At 38.9% G+C, this 18,066-nt stretch overlaps 1 protein-coding gene across 5 annotated transcripts in view; it reads right to left on the reverse strand.

Moving 5' to 3' along the window:
- The window catches only part of unc5cb (unc-5 netrin receptor Cb), a 103,937-nt gene that overhangs the window by 5,867 nt on the left and 80,004 nt on the right, over positions 1-18,066 (reverse strand). For 4 of the 5 annotated variants that reach the window (XM_077622134.1, XM_077622133.1, XM_077622132.1 and 1 more), the window contains 7 exons: positions 17,257-17,421; positions 12,649-12,705; positions 9,224-9,415; positions 7,655-8,011; positions 6,455-6,542; positions 4,754-4,925; positions 4,174-4,407 (listed from right to left, as the gene is read on the reverse strand). In XM_077622134.1, coding sequence (XP_077478260.1) covers positions 4,174-4,407; positions 4,754-4,925; positions 6,455-6,542; positions 7,655-8,011; positions 9,224-9,415; positions 12,649-12,705; positions 17,257-17,421 — 1,265 coding nt within the window. The remainder of the gene's footprint in view (positions 1-4,173; positions 4,408-4,753; positions 4,926-6,454; positions 6,543-7,654; positions 8,012-9,223; positions 9,416-12,648; positions 12,706-17,256; positions 17,422-18,066) is intronic. The other variant, XM_077622136.1, reaches the window with a different exon arrangement.

The following is an 18,066-nucleotide window of genomic DNA, read 5'->3' on the forward strand; positions in this document are numbered from 1 at the left end:
TGTATATATATATATGTATATATGTATATATATATGTATATATATGTGTGTATATATATATATATGTATATGTATATGTGTGTATATATATATATATATATATATATATATATATATATATATATATACCTATACAGACGCTCCCCTACTTACGAACGCAATTGGTTCCGAGCGATTGTTCATAAGTTGAATTGGTTTGTAAGTTGATTCAGTGCTATATTTTGTATTATAATTTATGTTTAAGGCCGATATAAGTATATTGAAGGTTTATATAAGTGCATTTGTATGTTTAAGGCTTGTATAAGTAACACGCATTGGTTTGTACTGAAAAAAAAACATTTAATAAAATGGAGAGAATATGTACAGTACTGTAGAGAGAGAGAGGTTTATGTATTAGAAACTGGCCAAAAGAAGCGACCTAATGACGATTGCACAGTTTTCTTCTTTTTTTCATCATAAATGATGCGGTAGCACTGTATGGCATCATTCAATTGATTTGCAAACTTTGTGCAACGTTCAATATTTGGGTCCTGCTGCTCGATCTTTCTGTTTATAAATGGTACTGACGGTCGAACGATTCAATGCCCGTGAAACGCTCACCACTCTCACGCGCATCAAGCTTCGTTATTATTGCCACTCGTTTCAAATGAAATGGCTTGCCTCTTCCTTGCAACTCCCTCAATAGAAGCCTTTAGCTTTTTACCAAGCATATTCAATATTGAGATATTTAATGATACAAATGAAAAAGGTTCTTTGAACACTGGAGATACATTCACGCACTTCCGCACTGCAACGAAGAAGAAGGTAGATGCTGGGTGAGCTGAGCTCTCACAGCGCCAGGCGTCGGTATTAGCGGCGGAAAGAAGTACTACTCCGAAAAAGGCGCGAAATACAAAATTGGACTTGCGAACATTTTTGGACTTAAACGCAATTTGCAGACATGTTCGTATGTACCGTTGTTCGTAAGTTGAATGTTCGTAAGTAGTGGAGCGTCTGTATATAGTAAGGCTTTTTTCTTTAAAAAATCGACATAGTATATTAAGACTAAGAAAGTCGGAGAATAAATCTGACTTCTGATTCTTCTCCTAGTTATTGCTGTGGTCCAGTGGCAAAAATATTGGTTCAGAACTTGAGGTGGGAATCAGGAGTGAGTTCAATTCCACTCTTTGCAATTCACAAATTGTTTATTGAGGTAATGAAAAGGATAAATATAACTTCCAATCGCTTCATTTCAGAAGTCACTGTGGTCCAGTTGCAAAGACAAACGGTCAGAACTTCTGGTGGACTCAAGTTCAAATCAGGAGTGAGTTCAATTCCACTCTTTGCAATTCTCAAATTGTTTATTGAGGTAATGAAAAGGATAGATATAACTTCCAATCACATCATTTCAGAAGTCACTGTGGTCCAGTGGCAAAGACAATGGGTCAGAACTTCAGGTGGACTCAAGTTCAAATCAGGAGTGAGTTCAATTCCACTCTTTGCAATTCTCAAATTGTTTATTTGGGTAATGAAAAGGATAAGTATAACTTCCAATCACATCATTTCCGAAGTCACTGTGGTCCAGTGGTAAAGACAATGGGTCAGAACTTCAGGTGGACTCAAGTTCAAATCAGGAGTGAGTTCAAATCCACTCTTTGCAATTCCCAAATTGTTTATTTGGGTAAAGAAAAGGATAAGTATAACTTCCAATCACATCATTTCAGAAGTCACTGTGGTCCAGTGGTAAAGACAATGGGTCAGAACTTCAGGTGGACTCAAGTTCAAATCAGGAGTGAGTTCAATTCCACTCTTTGCAATTCTCAAATTGTTTATTTGGGTAAAGAAAAGGATAAGTATAACTTCCAATCACATCATTCCAGAAGTCACTGTGGTCCAGTGGTAAAGACAATGGGTCAGAACTTCAGGTGGACTCAAGTTCAAATCAGGAGTGAGTTCAATTCCACTCTTTGCAATTCTCAAATTGTTTATTTGGGTAAAGAAAAGGATAAGTATAACTTCCAATCATATCATTTCAGAAGTCACTGTGGTCCAGTGGTAAAGACAATGGGTCAGAACTTCAGGTGGACTCAAGTTCAAATCAGGAGTGAGTTCAATTCCACTCTTTGCAACTCTCAAATTGTTTATTTGGGTAATGAAAAGGATAAGTATAACTTCCAATCATGTATAGGCGGGCCGCCTCGTGGTGTAGTGGGTAAGTCACCTGCCTGCGACGTGGGTGTCGAGGGTTCACGTCCCGGTGTCGCCAGTCAACGACTGTATGGTGTCGGCAGTCGGCCGAAGGCCGACTGTCGAACACCACCAGGGATCCCCCCTCCCAACTGTCTTCCGGTCAGCCGAAGGCTGACCGGAAATATTGTTTTGCTGAAAAAAATGACTAAGTCTTTATTTGAATGAAAAAAGGATTACCCATTTACTGAACTACTAGTGTAGTGATTAGTCAAACGAGAGCGGGATTCGAACCCCATCTCCCACATGGCAGTCAAATCCACTAACTTGAGGTCTGTCTGACCCATTGTCTTTGCCACTGGACCACAGTGACTTCTGAAATGACATGATTGGAAGTTATATTTATCATTTTCATCACCTCAATAAACAATTTGAGATTTGCAAAGAGTGGACTTGAACTCACTCCAGATTTGAACTTGTGTCCAACTTCAATTTCAACCCATTGTTCTTGCCACTGGACCACAGTGTCTTCTGAAATGATGTGATTGGAAGTTATATTTATCCTTTTAATTACCTCAATAAACAATTTGAGAATTGCAAAGAGTGGAATCAAACTCACTTCTGATTTGAACTTGAGTCCACCTGAAGTTCTGACCCATTGTCTTTGCCACTGCACCACTGTAAAGTTGGAAGTTGTATTTATCCTTTTCATTACCTCAATAAACAATTTGAGAATTGCAACGAGTGGAATTGAACTCACTCCTGATTCCCACCTCATGTTCTGACCCAATGATTTTGCCAGTGGACCACAGCAACAACTAGAAGGTGAAGAATCAGAAGTCAGATGTATTCTCCGACTCTCTTAGCCTTACTTGCTGTCATTTTTTAAAGAAAAAAAGCCTTACTATACTATGTCGTTTTTTAAGAAAAGAAGCCTTACTATACAATATCGTTTTTTAAGAAAAAAAGGCTTCCTCTACTATGTCGTTGTTCAAGAAAAAAAGCCATGCTATACTATGTCGTTTTTTTAGGAAAAAAAGCCTTACTATACTATGTCGTTTTTTAAAGGAAAAAAGCCATACTATACTATGTCATTTTTTTAGGAAAAAGCCATACTATACATGGTCGTTTCTTTAGGAAAAAAGCCATACTATACATGGTCAATTTTTTTTAAGAAAAAGCCTTACTATACATGGTAATTTCTTTAGGAAAAAAGCCATACTATACATGGTCATTTTTTTTTAGGAAAAAAGACATACTATACATGGTCATTTTTTAGGAGAAAAGCCATACTATACATGGTCATTTCTTTAGGAAAAAAGCCATACCATACATGGTCATTTTTAGGAGAAAAGCCATACTATACATGGTCATTTTTTTGAAGAAAAAAACATACTATACATGGTAATTTCTTTAGGAAAAAAGCCATACTATACATGGTCATTTTTAGGAGAAAAGCCATACTATACATGGTCATTTTTTTGAAGAAAAAAACATACTATACATGGTCATTTTTTTTTAGGAAAAAGCCATACTATACATAGTCATTTTTTATATACATATACTCATACATATACACACACACACATACACACATGCACACATGCACACATGCACACATGCACACATGCACACATGCACACATGCACACATACACACACATACACACACATACACACACATACACACATACACACATACACACACACATACATACATACATACAAATTCACATCGCACATCGCACTGGAGTATAAGTCACATTTTTAGGAGGGCAATTTAATATTTGATCAAAAAAAGGCTAAAAAGGTATCTGTTAACAGCTGTTTTTGAGTTTAAATATAACATAATAGGCTGTTGGCAGTCAGATGGAAGGGGAAAAAAAGTAGTGACAGGCCCATCCCAACTATGAGAAAATAGATGTGCTAGGGACCACACTGACATTGCTGGGGTACTAATTCATGTAAACCTTTTTCCAAAAACACAAAGGCGTGTCGACGAACTCACCTTGAGAGCATCTTGCGTGTCATCCAGGCAGTAGACCCGGATGTGGTACTCGGCGGCAGGGCACGTGAGCGGGCCGAAGATGGCCAGCTTGAGGCGCTTGGTAGTGGCGGCGCTAAGCGACTGGCCCACCAGGCAATACGTGCCCAGAGTCTCCGTAAGGATATGGCATGCCTCGTCGTCCATCTGGATATAGCATGGCGTGGTGAAGTTCTCCTCACCCACCACCACCATGTCCTGCGGCACAATAGCAAATTTAGGGCAGGCCTATAGAAATAGGATGGTTGGATGATGACAACAACCTTTTTTCCATTATTTGACACTAGAATTCTTTTTCAAAATGTCCATCAAAATGTAAATTTTTGACAATGTGTGCAAAATTGCTTTGTTGTGAACACCATATGACACATAGCCAAGACCATAGCTATACGGCGACACAGTTTTCACAATCTCATTGTCAGGATTCTCTCTTTACATGTGGGTAATGTTTTTGTTTTATCTGCCATGATCTCGGAAAAGGGCGTGCAACTTGCTTTCCAATAAAAAAAATTGAGATTCGCTGTATTTTGTCGCTCTATCTTACCTCCCACGTATTCTGCGGTGACTGGCTCTTGAGCTGGATCAGCCAATCCTGTTGGCCCTCAGAAATGGCACAATGGTGCATGGTGAGGACCAGGGGCCGCGTCAGCAAGGCGCCTGGGGGGCCGCAGGACACCACGGGGCTCAAAACTGCTTGTCCGTCTTCAACTGAAGGCCTGGAGGTCGGGTGGTGGTCGTAGATTAATTCAAGACTCATGTTGAACAACAACAGGCTTTATAATATCTAATGCAAGTTCCTTGTAATAGGATTTTTTTTTAATACATTGTCATGTGAAAGTTGTGAACTATCATAAATATAGATAAAGATATATAGATATAGAGATAGAGAGATATAAAGCTATAGATAGAGAGATAGAGCTATAGAGATAGAGAGATATAGAGATAGAGAGATAGAGAGATATAGAAATAGAGATATAGAGCTATATAGCGATATAGATATATAGATATAGGGATATAGAGATATAGAGAGATAGAGATAGAGAGATATAGATATATAGAGAGATATAGAGATATATAGCGATAGAGATATAAAGATAGAGAGAGATAGAGAGATATATAGAGAGAGATAGAGAGATAGAGATATAGATAGAGAGATATAGAGAGATATAGAGAGATATAGATATAGAGATATAGAGAGATATAGATATAGAGATATATAGAGAGATAGAGATATAACGATAGAGAGATATAGATAGAGATATAGATGGAGAGATAGAGAGATATAGATAGAGAGATATAGATAGAGAGATATATGATGATATGATGATGTAGAAATACATTAGTTTCTTGAAGTGCCTTGCATCCTCCAAGCACATTACATTTTTTCTGTGATATTATAGTACAGTATAAAAGGTGGGAGGAGTTAAAACATTGAGTGTTTTTTAAATTATTTTTTAAAAGCCTACGTGTATCGAAAACGCAACATCTATAGTACGATAGTATCGTGACAAGTTTATACTGAGTTAAAACCAAATATTGTTGGTAACTCGGAACGAAACAGGCTAAAATGTCCTAGGTGACCCGTCTTGTGTTTGGTAGGAGTAGACATCGATAAGCAATGCAACCTCCATTAGGTAGCATGCATATTCAACCATGTTTTTGTATCACTATACCTTCTGGTTTTTTTTCCTTTCTCCCTCTTTACATCTCTATTGTGTCCAACTTCATTCACTAAATAAACACCCACAACAGGAGTACACTGAACTCCCACGTGGCACATTAAAAACCCTTGGATTTACCGTTTGCTTTGTCTAAATTTGCGATGATAAGTTGTGAGACTTTTCAAGATTCAGTTAAAACTTAGGTTTAAGTAGCTGAATGCGACAACAACACACACCATGCTCATATGTATAGTGTACGCTAGCTAATACCGTGACTCATAAAAAGAACTCTAAAAGCGGGCGGGCGCCGGAAGCCTCGGAAAGTCTGTTCTGACGCCTGCCCTGCAACTCAGCATCAACTTAAGCACAGTTAAGTGGATGCTTTGGAGAGTGATGATGCGGCTCTATAAGTACGGACATCAGGTTGTTCAAAGGCTTCAAGCGAAAGATTACCAAGCTTGGAAATGTTAAGTTGGTAAATTCATTTGGGTGGCTACAGGGGAGGGAATGATATTCTTATTAAAAGAAGAAAAAAAAACTCCGGATGTAGTAGGTTTTTGACTTTCACAGCACAGGTTACTTACCTCAAGGATTCCTTCCTCTGCACGGTCACGTACATTTCATACACACGACCCTGCGGGATGGCTCCTGCCGGGATAAGCAGACTCACACCTGGAATACACAATACACATCCGACCAAATGTTATTCATATTCTTTTCCAGGGTTAATGAATGACAGATGTCATAAAAAAAAACTCTGTTTTTCATGTGAAGGATGTATGCATCTAATTTACCAATTTCGTCATACGCAGTTTCTGGGTATGATGACAATTAGGCTTTTTGTCGAGTCAATGATGATGACAAAGCCTATGTCCGATTATTATTATGTACTTTTGCATGTTCTTGGGATGTGGGAGGAAACCAGAGTACCTGGAGAAAACCCACGCACGCCCATGTAGAACATGTGAACTCCATATAGCAGGGGTCGGGAACCTTTTTGACGAAGAGAGCCATAAACAATTCATATTTTCAACCATTATTCCTTGAGAGCCATACTAAGAATTTCAAAGTAAAAATACATGAAATGTGTGCAATTTATTAATCATTTCACCACTTTGGAAGTAAAAAAAAGTCTCTGAATTCTTTTGAGTACATTTTTTCACTGTTGCTAATCAATGAGTATCAATCAGAGTATTAATGCAGAAGAGTCTAATGAAGAAAAATTATGATTAAAAAGGTGCTAGAGATAGTGTCAGGGCCACATTGCCGGCGTGACGCTCCCATTGGTGTGTTCGGGAGTTAGGTCTCTCACTAGCGGTTCCCATATTTTACCACAGGTTAGCGGAGAGCCATATACACCCATCAAAAGAGCCACATATGGCTCCCAAGGCATAGGTTCCCTACCCCTGCCCCTGCCATATAGGCCTCAGAATTGTGAAACCGACTTGCTTACCACTTGGACATCGGGCCGCCGGGAGGTGACATTTTATTTGAAAATAACCATTCCACTTGTCATAGGAGTCTCAAATTGCTGGGCGCATTGTGATTTCAATTTTCCCATCCATTATTGATTTCATTTGAAGTCTTGTCAAAAAAGCGTCTCTGAAAGATTTTCTCGTGCCTACAAACACTCACTGCTTATGTCGGATAACACATTGATTTCACCATGGCCTTGAAGTGACCTTTTCCACAACAACAGATTTTTTAAAAAGTAGCAAAGAGACAAGACAACTTCTTCTAACTCGGCAGCCTGAACGCTAAGTGTGAACTCCTGCGTATTGTACCTGAGTTGGGGACGATGAGGTGACCACCTTGTGAGCTGAAGGAACCGACAGCAGTGCAGGAAGGGTCCCTGGAGCGCAGCAAGGTCTGGGCACGGCGACCAATCGTGCTGTCGCTGTTTTCCGGAAGGCCGTGCGGCAGTTTTGGCGAGAGCTTTGAAGAGAATTCCCCACCCAGGTCGTCTTGTGGCGTCACTAGGCCAGAGGAGTTGTACACCTTGATCTTGAGGTTGGGCAGAGGGTCCAACAGGGGGGAATTGGTCATGGGGATTTTGTCGGCCGTGTCGTGCAGGGCGTAGACGGGTCCCCGATACAGGGCGGCCGCCGAGGTCAAGTCAGGGGGAGCGGTGAGGAGATCGGCTAGGGTGAGAAGGGAAGAGAGAAGATAAAAAATGACCTCCAGGAAATAACGCTGCACCCTCGATTGGCGCCCACCTGCTTTTGCCCGCTTGCTTTTTACCCATCAGGGAAATCAATTTTGCCACAGCGCAACATTACTCAGTGTGAGGCGCTAAAGGCCAGCTGGGATTCATGAAGACCAGATGGCAGCGCTAAGGCTCCGCTTAGCCGTCAGCTACGGGATAAATGTTCCTCGTACGGGCAGAAGACGTGACGCTCTGTCGCTCGCCGTTGTTTGCTTTGATACGTAAGCAAATAAGCAGATGACTCTCCGGCGATATCCTTTTTAGTTAACGCTGCGTTTTAACAGTTAGGTTTTACATTCGCCAGTGAACAGGAATGAAAAGTTGAAAAACTGCTATTTTCACCATTACAATGCATTTCTTGAAACTTTCCATGGGAAGTTTAGTCTGTAAAATTGGACACTTTGTAAAGGTTATTTAAAGAAAAAAATTAATGATGATTTTAGGCTTGCATGGTTGGATGAACGGTTGGTTATGTGGGTTTCTGGTTTTGAGTGCTTTCGTGGCTGTCAAAACAGCACCTTGAGTGGCAGCAAATGTGTTAAATAAGGAACCTTAAAATGCCCCAAAATTAACAGTAAAAAATGTGGAAATGCCCCAAAATCAGCAGGAACCAACAAAGGAACAAGCACATGGAAAATTCATCAAAATGAATCCAAAATTATCCAAAATTTACTGGAAGTAGTAGCCTAAAATAGAAGTAAAAAAAATCAAAAGTGACGCAAAATTAACTCATTGCTTGCGATTGATAATGATATATTATAATCCAATTCATTTTAACTGACTGTGGATGCTCATCTACCTGTGCAATTGATGGTGCTAGATGTCCAACCAATTTTGACTGGGAGGGGCAAATGAACGAACTCCCATTCAAAATGGATTGGGTGTCTAGCGGCATCAATGACAGCCAGTAAAGTAACTTTTTCGGCCCAAAACAAACTGGTCCACTTGAAATCTAATGGTATTGTGGCCTGTGAACAAAACTGAGTTTGACACCCCTGGTTTTGTGTATTTTATCTATGTCTGTGTATAGTAGGGGTGTCGCGTTCACTAAATGTAAAGAACGCACGTATTCATACACCGATGGGCCATGCAAGGCTTTTTTACACACACTGGACTGAAAATGCAGATGAAAATTTCAGGGAAGCACCTTTGCGCGCTGTCTTGATGCTGACGGGCTGAAAGCCTCCATTGAGAGCGGACGAGTCCATGACGCCCGAGTCAAAGTCCCGGTGGTTCTTCCGATATATGAACAGCGCCACCACCACAGAGATGACCAGGCACATGATCACGGCAATGACGACGCCCACGTAGAGGGCCACGTCATCTGTGCTGGGGGCCACTGCAGACAAGACGGGAAAGAAAAAAAACATCAATAATGCTATGAGCAGCTAGGATTGAGATAATTGATGCATGTGCTGGCCAGTTACATCTGTTGGGCAAACATATATAGTTATTTGGTGAGGCCTGGTAAAACTGGCATCAGAAATCAAAATGATTAGCATATTGACTATTAAAACCAGCAACTCAAGAGTCTTATTTCCTTATGTGAAGCTGTTATTCCTAAACACAAGGATTAAGGCAAAGGCAGCTTCTTTCCATTTTGCAGCTTTAGATTGTTTGTCACACTTGAGGGTAATGGCGCTACTTGTGTGTGTGTGTGTGTGTGTGTGTGTGTGTGTGTGTGTGTGTGTGTGTGTGTGTGTGTGTGTGTGTCTCATCGTTTATCTTCAACCTGCACAAGGGACTAAAAACGGAAAAACCTCTGGCTATAATCGTACATATTTACATATACTATATCTACATGTCCATAAATATGTATATATTCATTAATATGCACTGTCCCTTTATTAAATAAATCAAACTCAAACTAAAAACATTTTTGTGAGTTTCATGCATTGTGACATTGCTACGTTTTTAGAAAGAATGAAAGAAGGCAAAGCAAAGCAAGTCAGAAAGGGAAAACACCTCTGCTCCAAAACCCCATCCCAATGTACTTTCCAGATTATGTACACTATAAATGACAAAACTTGGCCGGTAGATGGAACCAAATACTACACAGCTAAAACCCTTACAGGACCTGCAAAGTGAACGACACTTTGTCTCTATAATATTCTTGCCCCCCCAAAAAATACAAAAAAAAAATAGTGCACCAAGTCAATGGATGTGAAACCCAGCATGACTGTGACAGAGCCAATACAACAATAAGTAAAATCCAGAGGGATGGTGGGAAAGTATAAAAGGTTCCCTCTGCCCCCTCTCCCTCCCCCTATTTTTTTTTCTGAACACAGCAGACCAGGAACTCTGAAGTGTCAAAATAACGGCGTCATCATCCTCCCCTGCGTCGGGCCGTTATAATTCTTCCGCCTCGACAGACGGGAACCGACAGCCAAGCGGGGAGTCGAGTGATGAAAGCTAGAGAATGTAATTTCTCTCCCCGAGTTCGCCTGTGGTGATTTAACGTGCGAGCCGTGCATTGATGATAACTTAGCAGCCTGCTAAGTATACGCATTAAAATGTATCACTTAGATGAATACATCCCTTTGAAAATGAGCCATTGTCTGTGCGTGGAAAAAAAATATAAGGAATGGCAATGACAGGGGCTTATTATTATTATTATTATTATTATTATTATGAAGGCACAGACATGAGCATTAACTTCCGGATGAATTAACAGACTGGAGGTAGACGGGGGCCTGTAACACAATAAGAGATAAAACGCTGAAATACAAGTTTTAAAAAAGCAATTATCATGGTGACTGTGCTTCTACTCGGTTTCCTCACCTTTAAAGAAGACATTGAGAATGATGTATTTACACTTTTTAAAGCAGCTCCAATTATTTCTTTTTCCAAGCGGAGCTGATATTAGCGCTCTTTGTCTATTAGTCTTATGCCTGAGAGCCACAGCGGATATAATTACGACCGACGTTTTGCAGGAAAAACATTATGCGGCTTAACTCAATAGAGGAAGTTTGCAACGGTCGTCCCATCATTTCTTGCAGCGCTTAAAAACATAGATTAGTTTTAACATTAATAGGAGTCGGGAGTGTGTGTTTGTAGACTTTTTTTCTGTCAGTGTTATGTTTTAGGGACTATTGCAAACTCTATTGCAATGCATTTTTAATACAAATAACAAACAAAAACAAAAATAAAAGAAATATCTGTTCTGATTACCGTATTTTCTCGCATATTGACCGCATCCACGTATAAGCCGTACCCTTAAAATTGTCTTAAAATCGTTTAATTTTACGATTTCTCTCGTATAAGACGGCCCCTGATTCGCGATTTTCACCTCCATATTCATGGTTTTAATAGGAAGTACAAATGTGTTACTTTGGAGGCAAAATTTTAAGAAAATATGGGGAAATATGTTTCTCTGCATAACCACCCTACCAGTATTCGTACATTCGCCAAATCAGACACTATTTTCTCTTGTTAACGCAATACAGGATGATTCATTTTTTTTAACTGTAGTCCCCCTGGAGCCATAGTATCCCGAAGAATGCAGATTAGAAATGATTTATCTGGTTAATTTCACTTATTCGGTGTGCAAGCACGCCATTGACTGAGCTATTTGTATGATTGCTGTTTGAGATAACTTCCCATATTAAGCCAACTTTAAACAAAGCACGGCTGGGTGTATGTGAGGATGAAGGTTCTGTTATGTGCTTTCCTGTATTGACTTCTCTACATAAACAACAAGATTTGAAAGAACACAATAAAATGAAAGACTTCGCCGATTGTCAGTGTGAAAAGACTGTAAGTGGTTATATTGATCAAAACATGGGAACATTATTCTGGCTACTTAATTCACGTTGTAATTGCTTTAGCAGTGCAGTGTGTTTACTCCAGTGTTTCCCCAACCATTTTTGAGCTGAGGCACACTTCTTGCATTGTAAAGATCTCAAGGCACACCACCATTTTAACATTTTCCAATTTTAAACTCTCACCTATATTTACATTATAAAGTCATTCTCATCAAATTTTGTTATTAACACGGGTCAAAGAAACACAAAAAAATATTTAAATATCTAATTTTTCACACTGACACCACTTAAAATTACGCGAAAATCAGTTTTGGGCTCACACAGACTTTACGACGCCAAAAGTTGATGCCCGTGAAACTTCCGAATCACGTTACGTTAAAATATAAGCAATAGAATACATTTAAACTTGTTGTATTAGGATTTGAATCTTGTAATATTGCACTATGTATTTATTGTTCGTCATTTCAATTTTAATCTCAAAATATTATTTTTTTTCTGTCAGAATATTATAATTTATCACTTCTTGTCATGTCATTTTCCGCGAGAAACCAAACCATTGCTCACAGCACAGTGGTTGAGAAACACTGGTTTACACGACCACAATGATCAAGTAAAACACGAAAAGGTCAAAAGTCCTACTCCTAATAGATGCTTGGAAAATCAACTCCAGACACTAACAGACGCAACCTCAAGGCCTCCCCGCTCAGTTGACAACAACATAAATGGCTTTTGGTTGTATAAAAGAATGTGAAAAGACAAGACAAGGCAAAGAAAATGAAATAAATAAAAAGGGAATGAAATAACTCACATGTACTTCCCAATTCAAGCGTGCCTTTAGCCTCAGTTGACTTCTGATATAAGGAACCTTGAGGAAGAGAGGGGAGGAAATGGGCGGGGGAGTTTAGGGAGGAGTTGTGGAACATGGCAGGAGAGAGGGATGATGAAAATCTAATTTAAGCCAACTGAAAAACAAACGCAACAAATGAGACAGCAACAAAGTTGTGAGTAGAAGTAATGACGCAGCGCACGCCATCCTTCTTGATCTGGCCCCTCCCTTCTCCTGCATGAGAACAGATGAAGAGAGGCCGAGGGAATACGGTTTGCTAGTAATGTTATCCATCATCTCAAAAACTCAACCAGAGCAGCCACGTTAGTACTGAAGACCGATTGGACAGGTGAGGGGAAAGAAGCACCACTTACAGAACATTTACTGAATACTTCTGACGACATGTCATTGCTAAACTAAAGGTTTTGCGACAATTTCTAATCCTAGGGTTGCCAACCGTCCTTTGTAAAATGGAATCGGCAAGTATTCAGAAACAAAACTATGCGCCCCGTATTGAGTTTAGAACGGACGTGATTTGTCCTATATTATAATGAAAACGTGTCTGATTTGTAGAACAAACTAATCTTGGTAGGGTGCTTTTTAAGGGTACTCGGAGGATTCGCCGAAAGACGTTTCGCCGACGGACGTTTGGCCGACGGACAGTTCGCCGAACGGACGTTTCGCCGGAACGGGATTCGTGCGCTCGCCCCGCCCCCGGATCGTGTGTGTACAAGTTTTTCAACCTCGGCCCACGGGCCAATGTCTGCGTGACCACAAAACTTTCGCCAGATTTAACTTTGGTCTTACTAACCATATACGTATTTCTGGCTGCGGGTCGTTAACTCTCTCCTTTCTCCGTTCATTTTATGGTGTTAAGCTTGGTTTCCATGGTAACAGTTATTCATTTGGTTGAACCTAGAAGACCCAGCTTTCCTCTTTGGGGCTATATTGTTAAAAAAAAGACGACGAAAAAAAAGCAAAGATACTCTCGCCGCAGAAAAACACAAGCACTGTGCACTATTAAGCAGAAACTATGCTGGACGGGACTTAATGGGGGGGGGGGGGGGTCATAAACGTAACTCGAAGACTCCCTGTGTAGATGGCTTTGTGAATGCAAAGAAGGTCATACTACACTGAGATATTATTCAATCTCGCAGGAACCTTCCATAAACAACGACACAAACAATATCCTCTATCAGGGAGACAAAGAGCCACAGGCAGACAAGTGGCCAGCAGAAAAATCAATGAGATGATGGATGAGGACCTCTGGCATAATCACCATATGCAGAGTCCTGTCTAAAGAGAGAGTTATCTAGATGACATTAGGTATGATAAGCAGGGTACAACCTGGTTGGTCGCAGACCAGACGTAGGGCGCAAAAAAAACAGTAAAAAGCATTTGAACTCACATTCAAATATATCAAGATGTTCAAACTATTCACTTTTCAAGGCATGTAAAGGAGAGGAAATTTTGCAGAGAATTACGCTACCCAAGAAATGAAGCTGCACAGTGAAAGAGTGGTAAGCATATTCACCCCGTGTTTGCGTGGGTTTTCTTTGGATACTTCTAACACACACATTGGCTGATTGGCTACATTGTCCGTAGTTATGAGTATCTGCGGAAATGTTCGGTTGTCTCATAGTGCCCTGCCATTGGCTGGCAACCAATTTCGGGCATCCCTCGCCTACTACCCAAAGTTGGCCGAGATTGGCACCCTTGTGAGGATAAATGTAATGAAAAATAATTGGATAAAGAAATGTGAAGATTCTAGAAATAATGAGAAATAGTGTAGGCGTGAACCAGTTTTCCAGTGACTTTCGCTTCCTGGTATTTGACAAAAGTCGTGGTCGACCTTGTCAACGTTCGCTCGCTCTCCAAGTCAATGTCAGGAAAATGTCACGTCTAAAAATGATCGCGCTAGGGAAAAACAACATGGGAAGAGGCCAGGGCAGAGAACTGAGAGAGTGCAAGACATGTCTGAGTCGCTGAGCTGTGAAAGTTAGGTGTCGGAGATTGTGTTTCAGGCCCCATTTACATTGCATGGTTCAAGTGGCACAATTTTATATTTCGTACGCTGATTGATGTATTGCAATGCATGGTGGGGAATGGATTTTATTTGACTGATTGATTGAATTTATTCAACAACAGCAACGAAAAGAGCACATCCGGACATACAGTAAAGTAACATTGCCAAGGATAAACATAATAAACCTGGTTTATTTCCATTTTGGTCCTCTGAGTTTTTCCAATTACATATTTTTGCCTGAGCCAAAGTCATCTGATTTTGAGTACCGATCTGGCGCCTCGGCTATTTGTTATCTTATTAAAAAACAAAACCTTTTCATTTTGACACTGTCCTTGTCCATCTGAACAATTTTCTTGGTTTTGTAACTATTAAAAAATCTGAAAATATCTTTCCGATTTTCTAAAAAATGTTGCGTAGCATAAAAATTTACTTCTTTTAATTTCTTGTTTATTTCCTGTACATTAAAATTCCCTTTTTGCTTTGTATCTCCTAAAGAATTTAAAAACATGATCTTTTCACCCTATTTCGATCGAAGAAATCAAATGGAGGAAATTTAATATGCTACATTAGATGTACTTTATAATTTACATCAAAATTGCTGTATGTGCAAAAGCTACACATGTTATATATGATTCAATAAATATATATATACTTTTTAAAAATACAATGAACATGTTAATGTTTGACTCTTAGCCTCACACATCCTAACAGTCAGACATTCTTTAGTAAATTATTTACCGTGCTTTAGCTTTAAATTACAATAAAAGCTTTGACGAGAGATATAACAACAGAAAATAGGATCAGAAGGAGTTTCTGGTATCAAAAATCACCGGCATACATCAGTTTAGGGAGTGAAAAAAGCACTCTGAGTGAGTTTAGATTTCGTAAAACAACTTCCATTGGCTTAATGTCGACTTCCACATAATGGCTTCTCAATTTGAGTGGAAATGGACATTAGCATTGATATAAATGGTTTCACTCTCTTAGCTTCCCATGGAAAAAAAATCAATCCTGAACTTGTTTCTGAATCTATAGAAATATATCTTCCTTTCAATCTTTCCCTGCGCAGAATTCATGATTAACCATTCAAGTAGTCGTGTGCTACATGAAAACATTCCAGTAGGCGGCAAATGATAATAAAATGTCATCCATGTACTGGTACGCAAAATCGGATGTTGTAAGTTTAGTTTTTACTTAAATTTCTCTCTGAATCTAATAGCTTCCAAGTTGGCATCATTATAAATGCTTTATATAGTCACGGGCCCCAACTACAAAGGGTCCAAAAAAATGTGGCTTACACTATTTTTCACGACATGGTTGATGACCGTGAAAATTGCGGTGGCTTGCGTCATTACTTTACAGTATTTTATTTCACTTGACAAAAACTTTCGGAAATAGTTGTAATGGACATTAAAGCTCCCTACTGAAAGCAATTAATTAGTTTTATGAATGTGTATTTCCTTCTACCCATTCGCACAAGCAAACACAGCTGTGTTCGCCAACCAGAGAGTGGTTAAGTGTTTACAAACATGCGGGGAAACTTCATTATTTGTATCACTTTGATTATTTTTTTCCATGAACAAAGAAAGGATTCAAAGTACACAAATCAGTAGAGAAACTATGACTGAAATTGTCCTTGTTTGGATGGTAGTTGGCACTATAAACAGCTGTGTTTTGATATATCAATGTGTGAGGTGTGTTTTGAGCGATGAATGCCAACAAGTGGAACGCATTGCTTTCTATAGCAGACATTTCAGCCTGTTTGGAAACTGTTTTAACGGCTTGGCTTTTGCTCAAACAAAAGACGGAAAAACTACAAAGAGGTCATCGCCCCAGGAAACAGCGTTCCAAGTGCACCAAAAACAAGCTGTCTATTTTTCCTTTTCTTATACCCTCCACCCAACAACTGCAAAAGCCAATATGGAAAATGCCATTTATGAAAAGGCTTTCAACTCCTGAAGCTGTTGGTGAACTTTGAAATGATTGTGAGTGTAAGCGGGAGTCATTAGGAGAAATAATTGCTTCCTGTCAGAGTTGTGAAACTGCCCGGGCAAACTCATGGCACTTTGCAGCCATGGGTTTCAAGCAGATGTTTTAAAAATAAAAAAGGTAACACCCAGAGATTGTTGTTGTTTTAATAGCTATATTTTGTTAAGGAAAAAAAACTGCAATTTCCGGCTAATCATTTACTCATTAAATAATGTCATCTTTATGTTCCATTTTTAAACTACGTATACTTACACTTTTGGTGCAATATAATTTGCCATTAAAGAATTGATTACCAGTGATGAAACATGATGAAAAGCAGCTGGTAAAACATATGAATCCCATCACTATGAAAGTGAGCACAACTCTTGCTCGGAGAGAAATGAACACTGAAACTATATTTTCAGGCCGTAAAAAAAAGAAAATGACAAAACAAAAACAGCCATGCGCCACACAAAGTTAGATCAGAAGCAGAAGAGAGATTTCAGTTAATGTTATGGGTGAAAAGAAATCGAATAAACAAAGGAGTGGAGAGGAAGGGATGAGGGGATACCGACACTCGAAATTGTGATACTCACGCTGCATGCAAAGGCCATCCGTGCAGTTCTTGGACAGCAGCACCATGCCTTCACAGTCCTTGCCTCCATTTTTGGGCGCTGGAGCGCCGCATTCTCTCCTTCTCCAGTGGGTGCATTCTGTCCCACAGGTGGACCACTTACTCCACTCTGTCCATAGGCCATCCACTATCACACAATAAACGATACACATGAGGCTATCGGCTGATGGTGTGGTCCAATGAGTGTGTGATGAGAGAAATTAAATTTTTATGGGAATAAAAGAAGAAAAATCCAAAAGCAATGTACCATGATTTTTTAAAAATTCGCATATATACACATATACATATATATATATATACATACACACACATATATATATATACACACATATATATATATATATATATATATATATACATACATATATATAAAAAAATACATACATATATACATATACATACATATATATACATATATACACATATATATATACACACATACATACATATATGTATATACATTTGTATATGTATATATACACACATATATTGATTACTTATGTCTGTTTGTTGTTGTTATTTCTGCACTTTGTGGTGAAGCTTTAAATCTAATATTATACTTGTATAATTACTATAAAAGCATTCCATTCTCTCTCTCTCTCTCTATATATATACATATATATATACACACATACATATATATACATATATATACATACATACATATACATACACATATATATACATACACATATATATATATATATATATATATATATATATATATATATATATATATATACATATACATACACATATATATATATACATA

This window comes from Stigmatopora argus, chromosome 16 (genome assembly GCF_051989625.1).
Source record: "Stigmatopora argus isolate UIUO_Sarg chromosome 16, RoL_Sarg_1.0, whole genome shotgun sequence".
Taxonomy (NCBI): Eukaryota; Metazoa; Chordata; class Actinopteri; order Syngnathiformes; family Syngnathidae; genus Stigmatopora; species Stigmatopora argus.